The following is a 22,718-nucleotide window of genomic DNA, read 5'->3' as shown; positions in this document are numbered from 1 at the left end:
ATAGAACGTTCAGGAAAAATATTATATAATTAATGTTTTTGTTAAAAAAGATTAAGAGACTTAAAACACTAAATAATAGAAAAATTGAGAAAATAGAAAACAAAATGAAGGATACTTATCCAACACCAGTGCTCGTCATCATCCAACAACTAACTCGGACAAACTTCTCACTTTCTTTAATTTAATGTGGTTCAACACTATTGACAAAAAAAAAGTGGTTTGACACTAATTCCCTTTTTCTAGGTCATTTTTTTTTGTCAACAGGTCAGTTTCCATAAACAAATGACTGATCGAGTTCAACAAAAAAACGTTATCCTTATCAGAAAAAAAACAATCGAATTTGACTAACGTACACTAAATTGCAATAATCAGATTTTTTTGGGTATGAATTAATTTTTTTTATTAACGAAAATGAATAAATAATTATTAAATATAGTTTAAATTTTATTGGATATCGTCCCAAGTCACTATTAGTCTATTACATATATTTCTTTCAAAATTATAATACAAATAATTTTAGCACGAAAAAGACCCATCATCATATATTATATATAATTATATATTGTATATATAATGATAATAAGAACTAATATACTAATATATATCATTGGTCCAGACCCACAAAACACTGTTGATGAACCTTTATGAGGTCAGCATTTGTATGATAGTTTTCTGTATTTTGTCTCCACTCACAATAAGGCACTGAAGTTTACAATTATTTAGATGTCCAAATTTAGAATTACAAAAATATCTTGTAATGTTGGATTTTACTTCGCTTTATCATAGTTTTGAAAATTGTTTAATTTTTTTTTTTTTTTGAGAAAATTTTGCTGCAATTAGATTGTTTTGTTAGGTTTAAGTGGGTCAAAGATGAAAGATACATCTGTGGATGTACGTATTCCATGAGTTAGATATATCAACTGTATCCATAACCCGGGGGAAACAAGTAAAGACAGTCACGTGCTTTACATTTTTACCAAAAAAAAAAAGAAGACAGTCACGTGTACATCACGCTAGTATTATAAGTTTCAAAGAAATCTATTATATAGTAGTATCATATTATAACTGTAACGTTTAACCTAATTACTTTTTTCATTGTTGTACATGCGCGTAACAAACCACAATCACATGTGTCTCGAATTCCGAGACGTTCCATCAACAAGGGAGTAAATTAACCGCTGAACAAGTTACATTAGTTATCTCATACTAGTCAACGTGGTCGTCAAGTTTTCTTTTTATTGTTAGTATATTCGTTTTTGGCGTAATTGGTTTCCCAATTCCTATATATACTAAAAACTGCTTTATAATTTTTAACAACCCTAGTATTATATCAATATCGAAATTGACGTGTGGCATAACTATCATTCAATACAGAAACTAGTGAATCTCCCTGTTATATCTCCCAAACTCCAACGTCAAAGTCTTTGACTATATAACATACACCGACACCCAGTCACCCAAATACGCGTAGTGTATAATTCAATATGCGTACGTATCTTTAAATCTTTTATTCACGAATGGCTAGGTGCTACGGTCCATTGTAATGGTGTTATTGAGTGGGTCCAAAATATTCTGAATAAATCCGCACGGGAGAAACTAAGACCAGCTCCAACGAGACCTCTTAACTGAGATTCCAAACAAGAAAATGAAAAAGGAAAATAAATCAGAGAACCGCTGTTTAAATTGGAATTTTAAGGATTGGTAAGGACTCCTACATGTCACCTTTTAATTTGACCAGTCCTATTTGTATCTCTCTTTCTCTATTTCGACTGGTTTAGTAGTTGTGATAAAAACCATTTTCGTGTATGGTTCTTCTAGCTATGTATGCTTATCGTGTATACCACATTTTGAGAAGTTGGGTTTAGTTTGTTTGAGTATCAATGCAATGTCTTCTGTGTGCTTGTCATAAAGGATAAGTCTTTATTTGGATTTCTTTAGCCATCGTCTCACATTTTGTTTTCGTTTTTCTCTTTACAGTTGCATAAGGGAATCACATCGTCTTTATTACAAGGGAAGGGAACAAACTCAGACACAAGGCAAGACGTTAGTAGACTTTACTTTTAATGTTTTGTTAGTTGTGTGATTAGGTTGGGAATTAAATAGACTTAAGGGCAATCCTATTTGTTAGCTGTGTCGAAGTGATTTGCATTTAGTTTGCTCTCTGTTTTAGTTTAGTAACGCTAAACCGCTTTACAATAGACGCAATTAAGTTCAAACCTGATCAGTCTGATTGTGTAGTTTTGATTTGGCACCAATGCAGAAAAACACAAGATTACTGTCTTGTTAGAGTTGTGTCTGCTTGTGTTTCACCATTCATGATCAATATAAAGTAGAAAGAGTTGTGTCTACTTGTCATTATAATATGGTCTTTTGTTTCACTATTCATTTTGTTGCAAAAAAAATTTAAGAACTTTTCTCCCACTAGAAAATGAAAAAATTAATTAGACTAACAAGGATTCTTAACTTTTGAAATCACTAAATTAAATATTAATTTATTTATTAGAACCCATTAGGTCTCTAACCAATGGACTTTGCTCTAAGATACTATATCTCTTTTTAGTCAATATGGCAAGTGAACACGTCGGTAGGTTTTTTAACCACGTCCGGGAAAAAGCAACGCAACACGTATGCGCCTACGTAATCATATATACATGCATTTGTAACTTTATACGTAAAGAATAAGTATGCAGAGTAAACGGTTTACATCACACACTGCTCGTATGGCGGCCAAAATTTATAGAAAGTCGTTATAAATTTTCTTCTGTTATGACCATTCGTTAAGTAAAACAAAGGCTTACTCTGAATAGATTTATCTGGTACTTGTTACTTTTTAATTATTATCTTTTTGCTAAAACTTTGAACTTTTTAATTATAATTTTTTTTTTGAAAAAAGGCTTGAGTTTTTAATTCGTTTGAACTGATTTTAGAAAAACATTATCGTCCACTAAAATTAACTAACTTTGAAACAAAAAATTCAATTTGTTTATTACCATTTTTTGTATTCCCGTTTTTAGAGCTAATTGTCCGAGAAGAAAAACGTAAATCCAATATCGGAGAGTATATGACCATGTTCGTTTACCTATCGGGCAATATGTGACATGCGATCTGCGATTGGTCGCAAGTCATAGGTTGTTGTTCGTTTTGCTGTCGCGTAATCTACTATTTGCAGGTTGTTGTTCGTTTTGATGACGCGCGACTGATCGTGCGACCAGTCGTACGTTCCGATTTTAACTAAAATTTAAGAAAATTTTGATCTCACGATTGTTTGCAGGTCGCGCGACACGTAAACGAATAAATTTTAGTCGTAAGTCATATGTATAGGTCGAACGACAGAAAACCAACGTAATCTTGGTCGGAGGTTGCAAGTCGCGCATCACGTAAACGAACATGCCCTTTGCCTCCAACCTCCCATGAGTTAACTTATTAACTAAAAATTTCTGGGTGGACGGAGGCAGCAAAGTGGTAAAGGGTCAGCTGACTCCACTACTTTTTAAAAAATAAAATTAAAAAAATTTGTATTGATCCCACTTAAAAAATAAATTTGACCCCACAAAAATAATTACAAAACATTAAAAGAAAAAGCTAATTATACAAGTAATATATTTTCATTTTTATTTTTAAAACTTTGGATTTATATTAGTTTTAATTTTATTTTTCTATAGTTGCAAAAGATTATAAAATCATTAAACATGTTTTGGGTATTTAAACTTTAGTAATATTTTAGTTTAAGCCCAAATAGTTTATAATACAGAAACATTAAAAATATAAGCAAACTTAAAATAGAAAAAAAAACATGTTTCTCTTCCCTTGCAACACAAGACGACGGCGACCTGTTCTAACTTGTGCTCCACATTCAGGTTAGTTTTATATACTTTTTTGGTATATTCTACTCTTTTGTTTATATTATTACTTTGTGTTCATGATCTGAATATTTTTAATAATTAATTTTATATTTAGAAAAAGACTAATCTATCTTATTTAATAGAAAACTAATGGATCAATTTCTAAATCTGAAAAGAAAATTTTCATCAACAGATGATATTCACCTAGACGACATGCCGCATGATCCCAGAGAAAGAAAAGAGATTCATGAATATGATCATAATCAAATAGACAAGGTGAGACGCAAGTATTTGACTAGATGATCTTTTCAACTTTGTGGGCATAGTTTTAAGCAAAAAGTTATCTTAGGTGTATTAATGCGGTTTAATCCTTCTTGGTTTGATCAGTATGGGATTGGTTAGAATACAGTGTAAAAAAAGAGAATGAATATTGTTTCTTTTGTTATTTATTCAGCAACAAGAAAAAATGTGTAAGTGTTGGATTTGTCATAGAGGGATTTGATAGTTAGAATAAGTCTGACAAATTGGCTGGCTATGTAGGTGTGATAAATAGATTTCACAACATAGCCAAGAAGAAGTGTGAAGATTTGATGAGACAAGGTCAGTCAATCCAACATGCTTTTCAAAAGCAAACTGATGTCGTAAAAAAAGAGTATCGTATCCGACTAAATGCTTTAGTCGATGCTGCTAGATACTTACTGAAACAAGGATTACCATTTCGTTCTCATGATGAGACAGCCGATTCTAGCAGCAAAAGAATTTTTTTTGGAGTTAGTGAACTATACTGCTGCGTAGAATGAAGTTGCAAGCACGGTTGTGGTGAATAATGCTCCTGGAAATAACCAAATGGTGTCTTGTCTCATCCTATTCAAAAAGACATTTTGATTGCTTTTAAGAAGAAGTAATTAATTCCATAGTTCAAGAGATGGACAATGATGTGTTTGCTTTATTGGTGTATGAATCAGCTGATTATTCTATGAAAGAGTAAATGGTTATAGTTTTTTGCTTTGTCGATAAACATGGTATTGTCAAAGAGAGATTTGTTGGTCTTATCCATGTGAAGGATACATGTTCTTTATCTTTGAAATCCGGAATTGATTCATTGCTTGCTAAATATAGTATGAGTCTGAAAATGGTGAGAGGACAAGGCTATGATGGAGTAGGAAAATATTAGAGGTGAATTTAATGGTCTAAGAGCACTGATTTAAAAAGAAAACAGTTCGGCATACTATGTCACTGTTTTGCTCACCAACTACAATTGGTAGTTGTTGCTGTCGCGAAGAAGCGTTTTGAAGTTAGAGATTTCTTTGATAAGATTTATTTGTTAGTGAATGTGGTTGAAACTTCATGTAAAAGGAAATATAAGATGCGAGAAATTCAGCGGTATATAATTGAAAAGAGAATAAGCAGTGGTGAAATCAAGATTGGAAAAAGACTGAATCAAGAGTCTTCTCTTCCAAGACCAGGAAGTACACGTTGGGGTTCTCACTATCAAACGTTGTTGCGGTTAGTTGAGATGTTTTCTTATGTGGATGAGATGCTTGTGTACGTCGAGGATGAATGTGCTGATCTTATCCAGTGAAATGAAGCAAATGGTTTTCTCAAATATATTCATACTTTTAATTGTGTATTCTACCTACATTTGATGTTGCACATTTTGGGACTCACAAAAAACTTGTCACTGGTCTTGCAACTAAAAGATCAAGACATTCTAAATGGTGTCTCATTAGTAGTATCCACTAAGCGACAACTACAAAAGTTTAGATATGATGGCTGGGATTCTTTTTTTGAATGATGTTTCAGCTTTTTGTGGAAACATGACACTGGTATTCTCAACATGGAGGACGATTTCATCGATCCAAGGAAGTTACACAAAAAGACCAACATTACCAACTTGCATCATTATCAAGTCAATTATTTTTATACAGTATTGGATATGGCACTTCAAGATTTTAATGGTCGCTTTAACGAGGTAAACTCTGAGTTACTTGTTTGCACATCAGCTTAAAGTCCTACTGCTTCATTTTGTGAGTTTGATAAAGAAAAGTTATTAAGACTAGCTAAATTATATCCTGAGGATTTTAGTGTGATAGAATGCATATCACTTAAGCAGCAACTTGACATTTATATTGATAATGTACGAGGAGATGAAAAGTTTGTTGATTTGAAACATTTTGGAGATCTATCGCGGTTAATGGTAGAAACTAAGAAACATCTTTTTCAATTTTTGGTGTATAGGCTTTTGAAGTTATTTTTGACTTTGGAGAATGAAGATCGTCAAGACAGAAATTGCATGGGTGATCAGTTTCTAAGTGATTGTCTTATTTGTTGTATTGAAAAAAACAATATTTGAATATAGTCAATGAAACTGCTATAAAAAAGTTTCAAGTTATGAGTGAAGATATAATACATTTGTAGTTTTTTTTTTGTGTAATACATTTGTAGTTTTTTGGTTATTTAAACATTGTGTTTTTGATTTTTTTTTTTTGGGATTCCAGTATAAAAAGTTTTTGGCTCTACCACTCGTATCGTACTAGCATGGCGTGTTAATTTTTAAATTACTGTCATTGTTGACTTTACTCAAAATGATAAATTATGTATTTATGACAAGAAAATATTGTAATCTATAATTATAATCTGATAATCTGCAAGTGCATACCTTTTTTTTCTGTAACTCTGCAAGTGCATACCTCATGCGTACAAATAAATATAACTATCGTTTATCTAATATTGGTGGCGAAACAAGTAAGCATTACTTCAATATTTTTATTAGTTTTAAAGAATATGTCGGCAGAGTGAATTACGGTTAATCACCCCTTGACTCATTTCGTTTAAAACATTTTAAAGACTGAAACTATTTAAGGATGGGCACAAGTATGGTACTCTACAGTTTTAGGATACTGAAACCTTTATACGTAGGGTCTAAAATTATAAAATGGATTTAAATCCGTCAACATTTGCGGATATAAATGTTCAAAAAAAAAACAATTGCGGATATAATACAGATTCAATTCGAATATTTCCAAAATAGTCAAAATAATTTAAATAATATTATTAAATTATTAATTATTAAACTAAATTGAGCACTGATTAAAATAATAAAATATTTAGATTCAGTGACAGTTTAAATATATATATTTCTGGTTATCGTATTTTCTAATTACATATTTATAATATTATCGAACCGGATCTGAAATCGAATTCCAAATAGTTTACCCACTCTTACTCTGAATCATATAGTTATTTTCGTTAGATTTTCAAATTGAATACAGATACTTTTCCTTCTATCTAAATGCCAAATCCCCTGACCATTGGATCAAAAACTTCCGAGAAATATACAAAATGTTACTCATTAATGTGCTACCATAGCAAAATGTAAAGTGTTAAACTATGCTTCATCACAGCTTATATAAAGAGAATGAATTTTCGTAGAAATAGAAGGCAAATTGGAAAATTCGATGAAACTACCCGATGATATCCTTATACCTATTCAAGTTGATAGATCATAAACATGATCTTAATTAAATTTATTTTAGTTATTTAACGAAAGAATAAAATTTAAAAAATGGATTTAAAGAGTTAAATAAAGTCTAGACAGAAATATGATGAGGTAATAATGAAGTTGGTAAGGTTAGGAGAATCTGGATGATTTTGATGAACATGAAGGAAGAATATCAACGTTTCAACAACCAAAGCAATGAAGTGGCTATTCTATGAACCGCAGCTTTGGGAAAATGATTCTTTTGACTCGATATGCAGATATAGTATCGTAATTATAGAAAAACCTACAATAACAAATATAATATCCCTTTAACAAAAAAAAACAAATATAATATAAGATCGGTGGTCGTGCGCTTTTTATCTATAGTTTAATCTGTTTTTTTTTTGCAATATGTTTTTCCTTTTCTTTTTGTTCTTGATAAAGATAGCATACCTACCTGGCAATCCACATAATAGATGTTACATATTACTGACAAATTGATAATAATTCTTTTGTTACTTGGACACAAACGATTCTTTTTTACTTGGACACGAAACTCTCTAAGTTTTACAAGAAGATATGTTTTAGAGTTTGAAAATTTGATGGCTGTAACTTAGCCAACATGTTTCTTAGTTTAGTAACAAAGGAGATAATAAGCTCACAGTTTTCCTTGAATGATAACCACTCTTTGAAAATCGAAATATTTGAACTGTGGGCAATGGAAGTGAATTATGTGATAGCTTATGCCTTAATTTGATAAATCAAAATTTCAAGTACACGACGAAATGCACAGAAGTATTAAATGTAGGAACACATTTTGCAAAGAATTAGGGATTAGTTATAAATTATATTGACTTGAGTGTAAGTCAATTGAAGCAAACATCTTAAATGAACAAAGCTGTACCAAGGCTTTTTTTATCAAATAATTAGACTACTTGTGTTTTTTAAACAAGCAAATAGTAAAAAAAATTTAACACATCATAAATATACTAAATGTAATGATGACAAGAAATCTTCACTAAAGAAAATAGAGATGACTAAATATGCATGAAGAATGGTTCAAAGAACTTAGACAATAAAAATTAGGCATATAATCTCATAAAGATGATTAAATACAAATTTGGTTCAGACTAGCTAGTTCGTCTCAAATAAACCGAGTCAATCTTGAAATTTCAAATAACATAGTAGATTACTTAAGATGATATCTCAACATGGCTTAATATGTTTGCTTTGGTGAATCTTCGAGCCGTCTAGAACAATGTTGATGATCATTATCTTGATCTGTCATGGTGATCGGTTAGCTCATTTGTTATACTTATTCTTGATCGGTTGGATCATCGGTTTAGATTACTGATTAACATGTCTTCTCCTCAACTTTTGAAGGTTCTTTTATTTCTCCTTGATGAATTCATCATGACATTCCAAGTATCCAAGTGCATGCTCTTCCTCATGTACGACCTAAAAATTAAAGTGAAGACTCCAAGTATACGGTATACCAGATATGCCTACAACTTCTAATTAAAAACGTAAATTCGGTACTAAGATGCTGTGAACAAACGAGAAGTAACTCGAAAAAAACAAAAGAGAGAAAAAACATATCGAAGCAAATACTCATTTAGGGTGTTTTATTATTATGTGAATGAATTAATTTATAAATCTTTATATCTGTATTTATATCACCCTCAAAACCCGATTTCTTTTTCTATATAGAAATACATATTTATCTAGAAAAAATAAAATTTTCTAAACCAATAAAGCATATTTTACTGTGGAAGCCTACATCCCTCACACGGTCACATCCTTCAGAAGTCAATCTTGATAGTGAATTTTCTTTTTTTGTGCTTACGACACATGCAAGAAATACCGGACTTTTGTTGATACACAGAGATTTAAAACATCTCAAGATACAACATAAACATAAGAAAACCGGCTAAAATAATTAAAAACAGAAAACTGTTGAACTAGACCAAAAAAAGCAATAAAGGTACTTAGAAGGAACAATATTTAGTATTATTTTGTCGGAAAACTATCAATACATCTAATACCCCGTAAAGACTCTTGGAAAAGGAAGAAAATACTAGGCGGACTAAGAGCACCCGCAATAGGAATCCTTAAAAGGAAATCTTAAGGAAAAAATAATTAAATAATCGGTAGACTCCACCAAAAACTAATGATTCAATCCTTAAAATTTCTAAATAAGGACTCTTTCTTAGTGAATCCTTGCACTATTTGCGGGTCCCGACGACATATGGCGACCCGCGATTAGTTGATATTTATTTTTTTTATCTAAAAAAATAAAATAAATAATAAAACTTAAAAAATCAAAATACACTTTTTTTAAGGACTCCCCTTAGAGTAACACCATTGCGGGTGCTCTAAGGAGAAAACCAAGTTGCCCATATATTATAATATAATGATGCATGTATAATAACATCATTATTATCAAGAAATCTTGAAGATCTTTTGTTTAACCGATCTAAGTAACAAAAAAAAAAATTTGTAAATGTGACAACATATATTCTCTTTACAATACAAGTCTGCGTGAATCCAGGTGCCCTGCCTTCGCAACTATAAAGGCAGTATTTCATCACTACATTATTAGTTATTGCATTATTAATTTGTACTTGTTTACTTTTGCTTAAAGAGGAAGACATACTTTGCTCAGCCATGACGGGCTTCAATAGCAAATAATGTTGATGATATAATACGTATATATTATACACCTAATTCCTTTATCAAACAATAAAATTCCTTTTAGAAACTAAATATATTTTGGTTAATATATAGTACAACTCGTTTAAATCTTGTCGTACTAATTTCTGTTAGGACCATTTTGAATAATGTATATTTTTCCTATTTAGCAGATACAATTACTTATGATAACTTCTTAATTATCAGAGGATTTTTATGGCAAAATATCTCAAGAGTGAAAGGAAATTTTCACCACAGAAAATGAAGAAAAACAGACTATAATCTTATAGGAGGGATCAACACAAAATTATATAAAGCTAAAGAAACATAAAATTAAACAGCTCCGAGTATGTATAGTTTGGCTCTGTAATTTTGGGTTTTGAGCTTCACCTTTTAATCATTTGTCCGTCCATCCTTCGCTTGTTAGTTGTAGTGTTTTTAGACCAATTCTAATGAAACACCAAAACAACAAATTATTGTAATTTCATCTCCAATATAGTACCAAATATAATATTATTCTTTCCAAAATTAATATTTTGTAAATAGTATTATACCAAATTTAGTAAAACACACTATTCACTTAGTGTACACTAAGTATTAAAATAATTTATTTTAATTCAACTATGGGTAGAATAACTATAATGTCCCAACCGCCCACAGTTAATAGGCCATCCACGTCGTTTTCTCGGTCCGTAGATCCAATTTCATTCTAACGGTCGGTGAGTTAATTTTCCAAAGACACGAAAGTCTTATTTACTAACCTTTTAATCACCACGTGACTTTTCCATGTGCTTTGGCCTCACTCACACGGTATTACAGATCACTTCCTGATAGGTCACTCATCCTTCCGTTATTCCAGCTAAAGCATGCCTAACTCTGAAGTTCTAAACGGATGTGCGACGGAAAATGTAAGTCAACTTTGATGACATAAGTAGCCAAATCAATTCTCTTAAGCATTTCCATATATCACAACTCGGATGTTACAATAAAATTATTGATGGTTTTAATTTATAGTTAAAAATAAAAATGACATACTATTTTATCTTTTTAATTTTTTTATATTTAAATATTATTTAAAATAGATTTAATAATAAAAATGACATACTATTTTGTATTTTTCAATTACATGAAATTGAAAAAAATAAAAAAAATTATTATGTGCTTTTTATTTTTAAATATATAAATTTTTAATTTCAATAAATGTTTTACATAAATATATATATATATATAATTAAGTAAGAAATAAATAGATATTAAAAACATAAAATTACCAAATTTTAACAAAAACATAAAATCTAAACACTATAAATATAATATCTAATTAAAAATAATTAACGTATTAAACTATTAAACTAAAATATTAAAAATATAAAATATGTTTTTGATATTAAAATTAGCGTTATGGTTTTAGATGATAATTAAAAATAACAACCACATACCAAATTTAATATAATTTAAATACTAAATTTGATGTCATGACTAAAGTTACTTTTAAACAATGGATTTATAAAATTGTGGTGATTATTTTCTAAACCGTCTATACTATTATAATATTGTAAAGTAAATAATATATAGCTTATTATTCATAAATTATAATAATTAATGTATTATAATATATACTCTTACAAAAATAATCTAATATAAATTTTATTTATAAATAATAATATTTTATAATTTATAAATATCTAAGTTGTCTAACTAATAATCTAGACATTCATTTAATCATTTTGTGCCAGGTGTTGAGTCACCATCTGCTTAGCTCTTTCTTGAACACTGCTCTTAAAATTTATTTTTTGGCTTCCTATGTTAGGCTTCCTTCTAGAAGAACTTGATTATTTCACAAAAGAATCATACCTTATATCATATGTTGTTAATATAATAATTTCAGTGTTAAAAACCCAAAAATAGTAAATTTTAGTTATGCATCCAGATTTCTAAACCGGGACCCAAAGTTCTTTTCCAGTGGATTCATATATATTTTCCTATTTATCTATGATATACTGATCTCTGTAACCTTATACCTGATATTATTAAAAGAACGTGAAACCAGAAAAAGTATACCATATTTGAGTTTAGCTTTCTATGATTATGAAGAGTAACAAATATTCCAGTTGTGCTGTCAAACAATCACAGAGTAGTAAGAGCTAAATAAAAACAAACATAAAAGAGCTCTAATTCATTATACAACGAATAATTAAGGTATCAAACAACTGGAAATTAAGTTGTTAATGTGACAGATAATAGTTCGAATCTGATCAAAGGCAAAGCGAACTCGGAACATGCCGCGTAGTCATCATGCAGCTATGTGGGCTCCAACAAAGCATGTACCACAAATATTGTTTAAAAATACAAAAACTAATGAGAAATTTACGCATAACGAATATAATTATTGATTGAAAGTAAACAATGAGAAGACGAGATTGATGGATGTAATTAAGAATCTATTTTGATGATACGTATTCCCCCAACCTCGATAGAATTTGCCGGTGGTAACCATATAAAGAAATGATAATAAATCAAATGCAGATGAATACGAATATAATTAAAGAACAATACATATCATCATCATTATCTCATTAAAAAATCCGTTGTTTATATGATTATGAATTAGTCTTACGTATCTTAACATTAAAATAACTTTTAAAAATTTCTCAATATAAACAAAAATTAAAGTATGATAGCGGTATTTGAAAAAGAAAAAAGAGTGAAGAAAAAAAAAAGTGTGAAGAACATATATTCGAAGTAGCAGTGTAAAACATCAAACAAAAAATGTAATTAAAATTGTTCTTTATCGAAAGTTTGAAACTAAAGTAGATGGATTAACCAACCAACCCAATAATACTAGGGAAATTGCATCTCTGAAGATGTGTTGCGGTATAGGTCCTGTTACTTTATCTGGTTCTGCGAGAGTACCACTTATAATCTACAACTGTGAGCACAAATCACAATTTAGTATTTTGTGGAACTAATCGCTGATCACTAATTCATATTATTGAAAAGAATTTAAACATAATTTGATTGCAGTCTTGCAGAGCATGGTCGTTAGTCCTAACAACATGCAAACCGAACATGGTCATAGTAACTTGTAACTGTAGAAGGTTAAAAAAAAAACAATTTAACTTCACATCTAAAGGATTCATTCTAATTTGCACACAATAAAAAGGATTCAATTCTAATTTACATCAAAATAGTTCATCCTCCTCACCACAACAATTACTATAGGGCAACATAAGAAGATCTTTAAAAAATATATACAATAAATGTCAAAAAACATGCTCCCAAAAAAGAACATGCTCGTGTGGGTTAATATAGAATTAATTACCGAATAATTAAGAAAATAATTACAATAAAGACAGAGAGGTTAAATAAGGCAAAGCAAACGGACAGAGGAAAGAATCGTGTGCCTCTTTCGAAAACTCTAGTGCCATTCTTCGGACAATCCATCTTCTTCTTCTTCCTTCCTTATTGTCTCTTTCTTCACAGCTTTCAATTCTTTTTTTATAAAAAAGCCTTTGATCATTTCCTTTATTTTAATTAAAATAAAAACACATCTCTTGTACTATTTTTTTATTTTCCTTTTAATTCTCTCTGGGTTGGTCGTAAAAGAGAGACTTCACTTCACATGGTCTTTTGAATGGGTGTGTGTGTGTGTGTAAGACTTGTTCTTAGGGATGTGTTTTGAAGAAACCAAGTGATTAAAGAACAAACCCACGTAAGCAATTTCAGTGATGCTCGCGCCTGACGCAATTTCTTAGGATCTAAAAATGAGATCTTTTCACTTTTTGTAATGCTAATTCAGCTTCTTCTCTGTGTGCTGAGAAAACCTCCTTTTCTTTTGTTTTCTTTGGTTGCTTTACAACATTGATCAGACCACACAAGATGTTCGTGGAAATGCCTCAGAGAGAGAGAGAGAGTTAGACTAGATTCAATGGGTTTTGGATTGAGATTGATGTTTATTTTAACTCATCTTTGCAAACTCATTTTTCTCGAACTCTGTGATTGCTTATTTTGTAAACTTCTTTATTTATTTATTTATATTTTATTTATTTCTAAAGTTTATATATAAAAGCTATTGTAGGTTGCTTGGTTGGAAGCAAAACTGGCAGTTGGGAGAATTCCACTTTTGAGAGATAAAAAAAGCATTGTTCTTTGAGATGGGTTTCATTGTTTGAAGAAAACTCTGTGGAGGAAGAATAATGGATTACTTGTCTCAAGAGGAAGATTTGCACTTCTTTGATGCCAACGAGGAAGAGATGATGAATCCAAGTGCTTTTGGTTTCCATGTTTGGAATGATTCACCTGGAAGCGTTGTGGAGCGGCGGAGGAGGTTCTTGGAGTGGATGGGAGTCGAAGGAGATCTGAAGAATATGGATGTCGAGTCTCAAGAGATTTGTATTGAAGCTGAGCAAGGGTACAGCAGTTTCTCTAGCCAAGTATCTTCCTCTGGTTCTGGTTCAAGCGTGGTTGAAGTAGTTTCAGAGGAGTTGTCTCTGATGAGAGTTGATAAAAATGTCGGTGGATGTGATGTGACGAGAAGGGAAAGCTCTTCAACGGCAGCAAGTTCTGATTCCAGATGTTGTCAGGTGAAGGAAACAGAGAAGCAGAGCAAGAAGGGATGGTTAACAAGGCTGCTCTCTATGGGATGTTCCGCGGATACAAAGGTAGAATCTGGTGGTGGAACCAGAGCTTCTTCCACTGGCTATGGTGATGTGCTTTCAAGAGTTAAGGTCAAGCATTGTAAGAAACAAGCCAAGGAGCTCTCAGCTCTTTACCAGAGTCAAGACATTAAAGCACACAACGGTTCCATCTTGGCGATGAAGTTCAGCCGCGATGGGAAGTATCTTGCGAGCGCTGGTGAAGATGGGGTTGTGCGTGTGTGGAAAGTCATTGAGGACAAGAGATCTAGACTGCTTCGAAAGGATTGCCTTAACGAGATAAACCCTTCTTGTATGTACTTCGAGGTAAACGATCTTGCTCAGTTGAAACCTGTCTTGTTGGATGAGGATAAGAAACCAAACAAGACGACAGAAAGTTTCAAGAAAACATCTGATTCAGCCTGCATTGTCTTTCCTCCTAAAGTTTTCCGGTTAGTGGAGAAACCGTTACATGAGTTCCGTGGCCACGCTGGTGAAGTCTTGGACATCTCTTGGTCAAAGGATAATGTAAGCTTTCAAATATCTTCTTCATTTCCTTATTAGCTTACAACCATTGCTTTAATAGAAGTGAGAGAAACTGATGCATATGTTATGGTGCAGTCTCTTCTCTCGGCGTCAATGGATAAAACTGTCCGGTTATGGAAACTCGGTAGCAATGTTTGCCGTGGAGTTTTCCCTCACAATGGTTATGGTATGCTTCTTCTTCTTCTTTTTGGTTCTCTAGTTATCTCAGTTGCTACTACATTGAGCTGACATTATCTTCTTCTTTTTTTTTGGCAGTAACTTCTGTTCAGTTCAACCCTGTAAATGAGAACAACTTCATGAGTGGTTCAATTGATGGAAAAGTTCGGATCTGGAACATTTCTGGTTGCAACGTTGTTGATTGGGCAGATCTTAAAGACATTATATCCGCAGTGTGTTACCGTCCGGATGGACAGGGAGGAATCATTGGTTCTCTAACCGGAAGTTGCAGATTCTTTAGCATGTCTGGAGACTACTTGGAGCTGGACTCTCAGATACATTTGCATCACAAGAAGAAGTCTTCAAATAAACGGATTACTGGTTTTCAGGTAATAATAATCATCTCTCTTTGTTTCACTCTGGTCTTGGTCTTTTGTTTACTTCTCTTGACATTTGTCTTTTCTTACAGTTCTTACCACAAGACCAGAGCAAAGTCCTGGTTGTTTCTGCGGATTCCAAAGTCAGAATCCTCCAAGGCAACGATGTCGTCAGAAAATACAAAGGCGTTTGCAAGACGAGGAGCCTCACGTCAGCGTCTCTCACGTCTGATGGAAAGCACATTGTTTCAGCTTGTGAGGACTCCAATGTATATATATGGAGCAATGTGGAGGAATTAGATTCATCTTCTTCTTCCCAAACCAAGAAGATTAAATCTTTTGAACGTTTCTCCACCAATGCATCCGTTGCAGCTACCTGGAGTGGATTCTCAGATCACAACGCAACTCTCCCGTTTGCTTCACCCCCTTGCTTATCTCTTAACGAAGGATACGTCCCTGGATCAGTTCCCAAAGGAAGCGCAACATGGCCAGAGGAAAACTTACCTGCTAACAATCCTCTCTCTTCAATGACTGCATCTCATTACAAGTTTCTTAAGTCATCATACCAGAGATCAACTAGCTCTCTGGCATGGGGTATGGTCATTGTAACAGGTGGTTGGGACGGAAGGATCAGAACGTTTCAGAACTACGGCTTGCCTGTAACTGTAACTTGAAGAAGAATACTGGTTTGGTTTTTTTTTCCTAAGTTTGGAAAAACAAAAGCAGATGCCATTGTTCCTTTCTTGCTAGGCACAAGCACATGGTTCTGGCAGGTCTATGGTGGGGTCCCAAAGCACAAACCAGATCTATCCTCAGATTTGTGCTATTGTTCAATAGTCAAAAGGAGACTCAAAATGCTATTTTTCACTAGTCAAGATGATGTAGAGAAATCTATCAAGAAGGGTCAGTGAGAGATTTGATGTAGACGGAGGGGATGATAAGGAACAGATGTTTCTTTCTTTGGCAGTAAGTGGCGGTTGGAAAATGGGTCTTAATAAGTGTACGGATTTTTCTGACAAATATTGACAGGCGAGTGTGGGGTCCAAAGAAGAAGAGGCAAGAGATCATGGAAAGGAGTGGTTGAAGCAGAAAGACGTTGATGTTACTTCCACAGAAAAGATCCTCCATGGAAGATCTTTCATATGAGTAAAAGAAAAAGAAAAAAAGAAGGTTTTAACGGTAGTGAAAGGTTTTGTTTGTATAATTTGATTCTAACGTGTAGGCGAATTTGTCAGCTTATTTTGTAGATTTAAATATTTGGATTTATGTCTGATTAGAGGAAAAATCAGTTGATTGTTAGCTCCCTCTATCTCAGAGAGGCTCCGAAAATTTGTATTTGTAATTTTGTGTAAATATGATCTGTTAGTACAAAAAAAAAAAAAAACTTTTTTACTGATATCAACCTTTTGTATCTTCTAAACCAAGAATTTAATAATTGTATAAATAGAGAAACATGACTAAATTAATTAGTTAGTGCTTTTCAATGGTTATATATCTCGTTGGATATTTTTTTTTTCCGATGATCAGGATGCTCTTGAAAGAGATCGACTATCGTCCAATGACCGTTCACCGGAGTAAAATTAGAGAGTCCGTCGAAGGTATCTAAGAGAACCGTTTTTTTACTCCATTTTAATCGACAGTGACTACAACACAAACTTAGAGCATCTCCAACTCCACTCTATATTTTACTCTAAAATTAAGAAAATAGAGTGGGAAATGAAGTGATGAACAAAAAATAAAAGCATTACTCTATAAATGGAGTAATCCTTTTATTTTTTGTTCATTACTCCATTTCCTACTCTATTTTCTCAATTTTGGAGTAAAATATGGAGTGGATTGGAGATGCCCTTAATAAACGCAATTTACACTCGTGTGAATCCTATACCACTAAAAATACCATAAGTGCTAGTTATCTCATTGGATATTTACCGTAATTTTTTTAAGTACAGCGGTATATGATGAGGTTTAACTATATAACTTCTTTATGTCAACAAAATATAAAATTTAAGCAAAATCAAATATAAATAAAATTATTATATAGCATACGATTTAATACATTTTTACTGTGAGATATTCAATTTTATATCTGATATAACTTTTGAGACTATAAAAATATAGAAACGATAACAATATGAATTTATTTATTCAATAATAAAGTAATATAAAATTAATATGTAACTTAGTGTTTTAGTATAGTGGTTAAAATGTGGTGAAAGAAGAGTTCAATTTTTTTGATTGGGCTTATTTATATTAAACTGGATCATAGTTTCATCGGCCCGATAAAAAGGGGTGGACGCGTAAAAGGTTGATAAGTGTATGATCTGAGCTGTGATGCCACGTCATAAACATGATCCAAAACGAATTTGAGATAGATAACTCAACGGTTGTCCGTTGTCCAATGGCAGAAGAAAATCTCAACACACTCTAATCATCATGGCTTCGCTTCATGTCCAGTTCTCCAGGAACCATCTCTCTACCCCCAATCTCTCCAGTAGATTCCGCCGTTCCACGGAGCAGAGATCTTTCGTAACTCTTGTTCATTGCTCCGGTAATTCCCATAGTTTTTTTTTTCTTTTAAGAATGTTAGCTCTGTTACATACTCATAGACTTTCACAGAGTAGTAGTGATGATTTGTTCCAGTTTTAAAAAAATAATGATGTTTTATTTGTGTGGTTTGCATTCAGCTAGAGAAAACGGAGACGATGATGTTCGAGGAATCAAGAAGAGTTTGTTTCCTCCTGTTAAGGAGCTTGGATGTCTCGCTTGCGCCGCTCTTTCCGCTTTCACTCTTACATTAGCTTCTCCCGTCATTGCCGCTAACCAGGTCCCTGCGACATTATGCTTTCTCTCTCCTCTTACCAATTGCTTAAGAACTGTTTCAACATTTCAAGAACTGAATGATGTTCCTTTTTTTTGTTTGTTTCAGAGACTTCCTCCGCTTTCAACAGATCCAGCTCGGTGTGAACAAGCTTTTGTCGGGAACACGATAGGTCAAGCAAACGGGGTGTATGACAAGCCACTCGATCTCAGGTTCTGCGACTACACAAACGATCAGTCCAACCTCAAAGGCAAGACACTCTCTGCAGCCTTGATGTCCGGCGCCAAGTTTGATGGTGCTGACATGACTGAAGTCGTTATGTCAAAAGCTTACGCCGTTGGAGCAAGCTTCAAGGGTAAGTAACCCAACAACAATCTTTATATATATATAGGAATCGAAATGGTATAAAGTAGGTTTTGATGTTGCAGGGGTGAATTTCTCGAATGCTGTCATCGACCGGGTGAACTTCGGGAAGTCGGATCTAAAAGGAGCTGTGTTCAAGAACACGGTGTTGTCAGGTTCGACATTCGACGAGGCAAACCTGGAGGATGTGGTCTTTGAGGACACCATCATTGGTTACATAGACCTTCAGAAGATTTGTAGGAACGAGACTATTAACGAAGAAGGAAGACTCGTCTTGGGTTGCAGATAAAGAAGAGATGAAGAGACTAAAGGGTTTTGGTATGTGTAAGAATTTGAGAGTTGACACAAAACAATGTATGAACAAATAAGTACGTTAAGTGTTGAAGGAATATAGGAGGACTCAGAAGAGAGTTATGAGGTTTGTATTATCAATTCCTGTAAAGTTTGTTATCAGACAAAAGGGTTTTTCTTTGTTATTCGTTAATTAACGAACAATATGTTATCGCATATCGCAGGATATCAAAAGAACTTGGCTATGTTTAGTTCTGTTTCTATACATGTGTGATTTGTATAAGATATATATATATATATGTATGCAATAGTATGCTATTTCACAGAAGCGCATCTGGTGTAGTGGTATCATAGTACCCTCCCACGGTACTGACCAGGGTTCGATTCCCTGGATGCGCATCTTTAATTTTTTTTCTTTTTTTTTTAATCTTTTCTGCATTATAAGTGTTTGAGTAATTATTTTGTATTTTTATGACCTGGGCTTACAATCTTTCTTCTTTTTCGTGTGTCTACATATAGATTTTAGTTAGAACTAATTAACTACGCTATTAAAAGTTTTTATTTGAGGTGTAACTATGTAAATTAGTATAGATATTAGATTCGAAGTTTTGGATTTAATACAGTACAAATAAGTATTTTCTAATGTTGATTAATTAAGTTAGGTTCGATACTGTCTATAAGTTGGCAAAATGTTCAATTAAATAAATATTATTGGTAAGAAATCTTACTAATCAATTCATCCGAATGGAGTAATGCATTAAACAATTTATTAACCGATCTAGGCCCTAAAAAGTTTGTCGGGCACTCAATTAGCATCGACCAATTTCGTAAAACATTAAAATTCAGTAATCTCTTTGGTCTACGGGTTTTAGAGCACCTCCAACCATTAAAAATTGGGTGGAATTCTAAAAAAATAAAAAAATAATACTTTAATTAAATAAATAAATTTTGTATTTTTTTAATTCTAAAATGCTAATTAAAAAGTATGTAGAAGGTTAAAGTTTAGAAGTAATTCTAAAAACACTTGTTTTAGAACCTTTTTTCACTCTTTCTCCAATTTTTTTTTATTTTTTTTTAATAGTAAGATTCTAATTAAAGAACCTCCAACGGAGGTGGTCTTACTTATCATAACTAAATGTTCAACTTTAATCTTCCTAAAAACAGATAAGATCCCCGAGTTAGTATTTTAAATAAAAACAGCTATAACGCTCTTTATTTAATATCCGATATAACGAAGTACACAGAGAATTACGGGCTACTACATACATACATGCATGTCAATAGAACAAGATGATATAATTAATTAGTAATTTAGTATACTAATCTCCTTTCACGAACGCGTTTCTGAAGGGTATTGTACACTGATCTCATCCTCAAACAAAATGTCAGAATAGAAGGATTACATACATTCATATATAAATACCCGTTCATGCATGTGTTTATATATATATATATATATATATATAGAGAGAGAGAGAGAGAGAGAGAGAATCGTGACTTGAATGATTCAAGGCCTGCCTCCGGGCTTCCTTCTTGGATCGTGCTTAGGGTTTGGTCCTGCGTCGTCGTAGTCTGCAGTCGAGTGGAACATCAACTTCCTGTGGCTCATGATCTTGTTCACTTCCGTCTCCCCATTCTTCATAATTAAAAAACCATGTTATTATTAATATATAAAGCAAAGTTCTTATTAAATATTTTCGCATATAAAATACACTACCTTGTAACGCATGAAACTCTCATGCATCTTTGGGCCTCCCAGCTGGATAGAGCCTTCCACTGTAGCTAAAAGCAAACATTGTATCAGCGGTTTATACATTCTTTTAAGTGATCAAATAGTTAGAAGAAATTGATTTATTGTAACTTACGCAAAGTTAGTGATACATTTTGAACAAAAAAAGGTTACTGATACATTTTACTTTTTGGAAAAATATTGGAAATAGTTACTATAACGTGGTTCCACCAATACAATAGTAATGAATGGTATCAAGGTAAAATTTGATTAGCGTTAGAAGAGAGGAATGTACGAAAATATGATATCAAAAGCTAATCTCGGACTTAGATGGATTGGGCTGAGAGGTCGATTACTATATATATATATATATATATCCATTCATACAAAGTAAAAACTAACGTGTAAAAACCGAAAATAATGTGATATAGGAGTATATTTACCTAGTGATGAAGAACAAACAATGAGTACGAGGAAGATGAGAGGTAGGGGCGTGATCCTGAAAGGCGCCATATTATATGGTTTTGATTAGTATTCTATACAATATGATAGTTTTTTTCTTCTATATATGATAGTTAATATTGCTCTCTGTTCGTTTAGGGGAGAAGGTAAATAATTAGAGGAGAAATGGGTTTTGATATGAGAAGATGGGAGAAGGCTGGTTTCCAATTTATAAACGGTCAAGTTTATGTGGTGGAAACTGTTTTGGTCCATATAGAATTTGGTCGTAAAGGTGATGATGATAACCATGACTATCCTATTTATGATAATGAAAACATGAACAGCCCCTATCAACATAACTTTTCAAAGAATAAGAATATCACGTAAGTATCGACATTGTTTATTACAAAACAATAAAGAAGGTTGAAAACAGTGGCGAGACTATCAACAAAATGGTGATGATAGTAGCAAGAAAAATAAAAGAGTGATGAGATCAAAATCAGATGATTTTGGGATAATGCAATGAACCCACAAACCCTAGAAAAAAAATCTAAAGAAAGTCAACTCAGCTGTTGATTGTGTCACGTCTCCCAAAAGGACATTTACGCTGCTTACCTCTGTTATGCTTGTGGACAACAAAAAATATTTAACAAATAACCACACTTGTGTTCCAAAAAGAAAAAACCAGTAACCACACTTTGTTTTGCAAGACATGGCTCAAAATTATAGATTTTATTTTTAGTTATATCTTATGATTATGTGAACTATACGGTCTCATATAAACACCTAAGCAAGGTATTATTAAAAACAAGATGGCAATTTTTTATTTTAAATATGTTTGTTTTATGTCTACAACATGTTTATTAGAATTTATTAACATTTAAAAAACTTACGATATGTGTATCATCTAAAACCAATGAAGCTACCCACTCGAAATCAAATATATATCTCGTGTAATAATTTGATAAATGGCGGATGACTTAACGCACATTAAAACTTCAAAAAAAATCCAGAATAATCTGAAAAAACATTATTATAGTTAAGGTTCTTAAGGATGTAACGTTTATATTTTCAAACCTGTCGTAGAAACATTAATAATTTGGCCAACTACTAGATCAATGACTGTTGAAACATAATGCATATGACCTTGCAACAAAGATTTATTTAGACAGAAAAAGTTATATATACTATTTGTAGTTGTAAATGTACATGAAACTAAGTGAAGTGTGAGCCATCGAATAGTATGTAATTTTTATTTGTGCCTAAGCCATCCGGTAAGGTTTTTTTAAGTGGTTCGGATTCATAATGAAAAATGGTTTGATTGATGCAAGAGAGGTGACCTAAGTCAT

General features: G+C 32.5%; 3 protein-coding genes, 1 long non-coding RNA gene and 1 other non-coding gene across 9 annotated transcripts; 4 read left to right on the top strand and 1 right to left on the bottom strand.

The window, feature by feature from the left end:
* The first annotated feature begins 1,619 nt into the window (after nucleotides 1-1,619).
* Nucleotides 1,620-10,330, top strand: LOC117129016. Its single transcript, XR_004452576.1, has 2 exons — nucleotides 1,620-1,701; nucleotides 1,978-10,330. It is a non-coding gene; the product is annotated as an uncharacterized LOC117129016 (long non-coding RNA).
* A 1,042-nt stretch (nucleotides 10,331-11,372) lies between these two features.
* LOC103844825 (WD repeat-containing protein 44) lies at nucleotides 11,373-17,129 on the top strand. 2 transcript variants are annotated; one of them, XM_009121651.3, is made up of 5 exons: nucleotides 11,373-13,726; nucleotides 14,084-15,176; nucleotides 15,270-15,360; nucleotides 15,450-15,739; nucleotides 15,820-17,129. In XM_009121651.3, exons 2-5 carry the CDS (start codon nucleotides 14,211-14,213, stop codon nucleotides 16,399-16,401), a joined length of 1,929 nt encoding a protein of 642 aa, XP_009119899.1. In that variant the 5' UTR covers nucleotides 11,373-13,726; nucleotides 14,084-14,210; the 3' UTR covers nucleotides 16,402-17,129. The 2 variants fall into 2 exon arrangements, with proteins under 2 accessions (XP_009119899.1, XP_009119898.1); XM_009121650.3 differs by having other exon boundaries at nucleotides 11,375-13,726; nucleotides 14,093-15,176.
* An 890-nt stretch (nucleotides 17,130-18,019) lies between these two features.
* Nucleotides 18,020-19,444, top strand: LOC103844824 (thylakoid lumenal 17.4 kDa protein, chloroplastic). 2 transcript variants are annotated; one of them, XM_009121649.3, is made up of 4 exons: nucleotides 18,020-18,275; nucleotides 18,412-18,551; nucleotides 18,654-18,900; nucleotides 18,974-19,444. In XM_009121649.3, the coding sequence occupies exons 1-4, from the start codon at nucleotides 18,161-18,163 to the stop codon at nucleotides 19,195-19,197; spliced, it is 726 nt and encodes a 241-aa protein (XP_009119897.1). In that variant the 5' UTR covers nucleotides 18,020-18,160; the 3' UTR covers nucleotides 19,198-19,444. The 2 variants fall into 2 exon arrangements, with proteins under 2 accessions (XP_009119897.1, XP_009119896.1); XM_009121648.3 differs by having other exon boundaries at nucleotides 18,412-18,900.
* Nucleotides 19,445-19,527: 83 nt separating this feature from the next.
* TRNAG-CCC lies at nucleotides 19,528-19,598 on the top strand. The gene has a single exon. It is a non-coding gene; the product is annotated as a tRNA-Gly (tRNA).
* Nucleotides 19,599-20,383: 785 nt separating this feature from the next.
* LOC103844823 lies at nucleotides 20,384-21,677 on the bottom strand. Of its 3 annotated transcripts, none has more exons than XM_009121645.3 (3): nucleotides 21,372-21,677; nucleotides 20,917-20,981; nucleotides 20,384-20,835 (listed from the first exon to the last, which is right to left on the bottom strand). In XM_009121645.3, the coding sequence occupies exons 1-3, from the start codon at nucleotides 21,439-21,441 to the stop codon at nucleotides 20,707-20,709; spliced, it is 264 nt and encodes an 87-aa protein (XP_009119893.1). In that variant the 5' UTR covers nucleotides 21,442-21,677; the 3' UTR covers nucleotides 20,384-20,706. The 3 variants fall into 3 exon arrangements, with proteins under 3 accessions (XP_009119893.1, XP_009119894.1, XP_009119895.1); XM_009121646.3 differs by having other exon boundaries at nucleotides 20,917-20,975; XM_009121647.3 differs by having other exon boundaries at nucleotides 20,917-20,969.
* Nucleotides 21,678-22,718: the final 1,041 nt, after the last annotated feature.

This window comes from Brassica rapa, chromosome A10 (assembly GCF_000309985.2).
Source record: "Brassica rapa cultivar Chiifu-401-42 chromosome A10, CAAS_Brap_v3.01, whole genome shotgun sequence".
NCBI lineage: Eukaryota > Viridiplantae > Streptophyta > Magnoliopsida > Brassicales > Brassicaceae > Brassica > Brassica rapa.
This window is presented reverse-complemented; position numbering and strand designations above follow the sequence as displayed.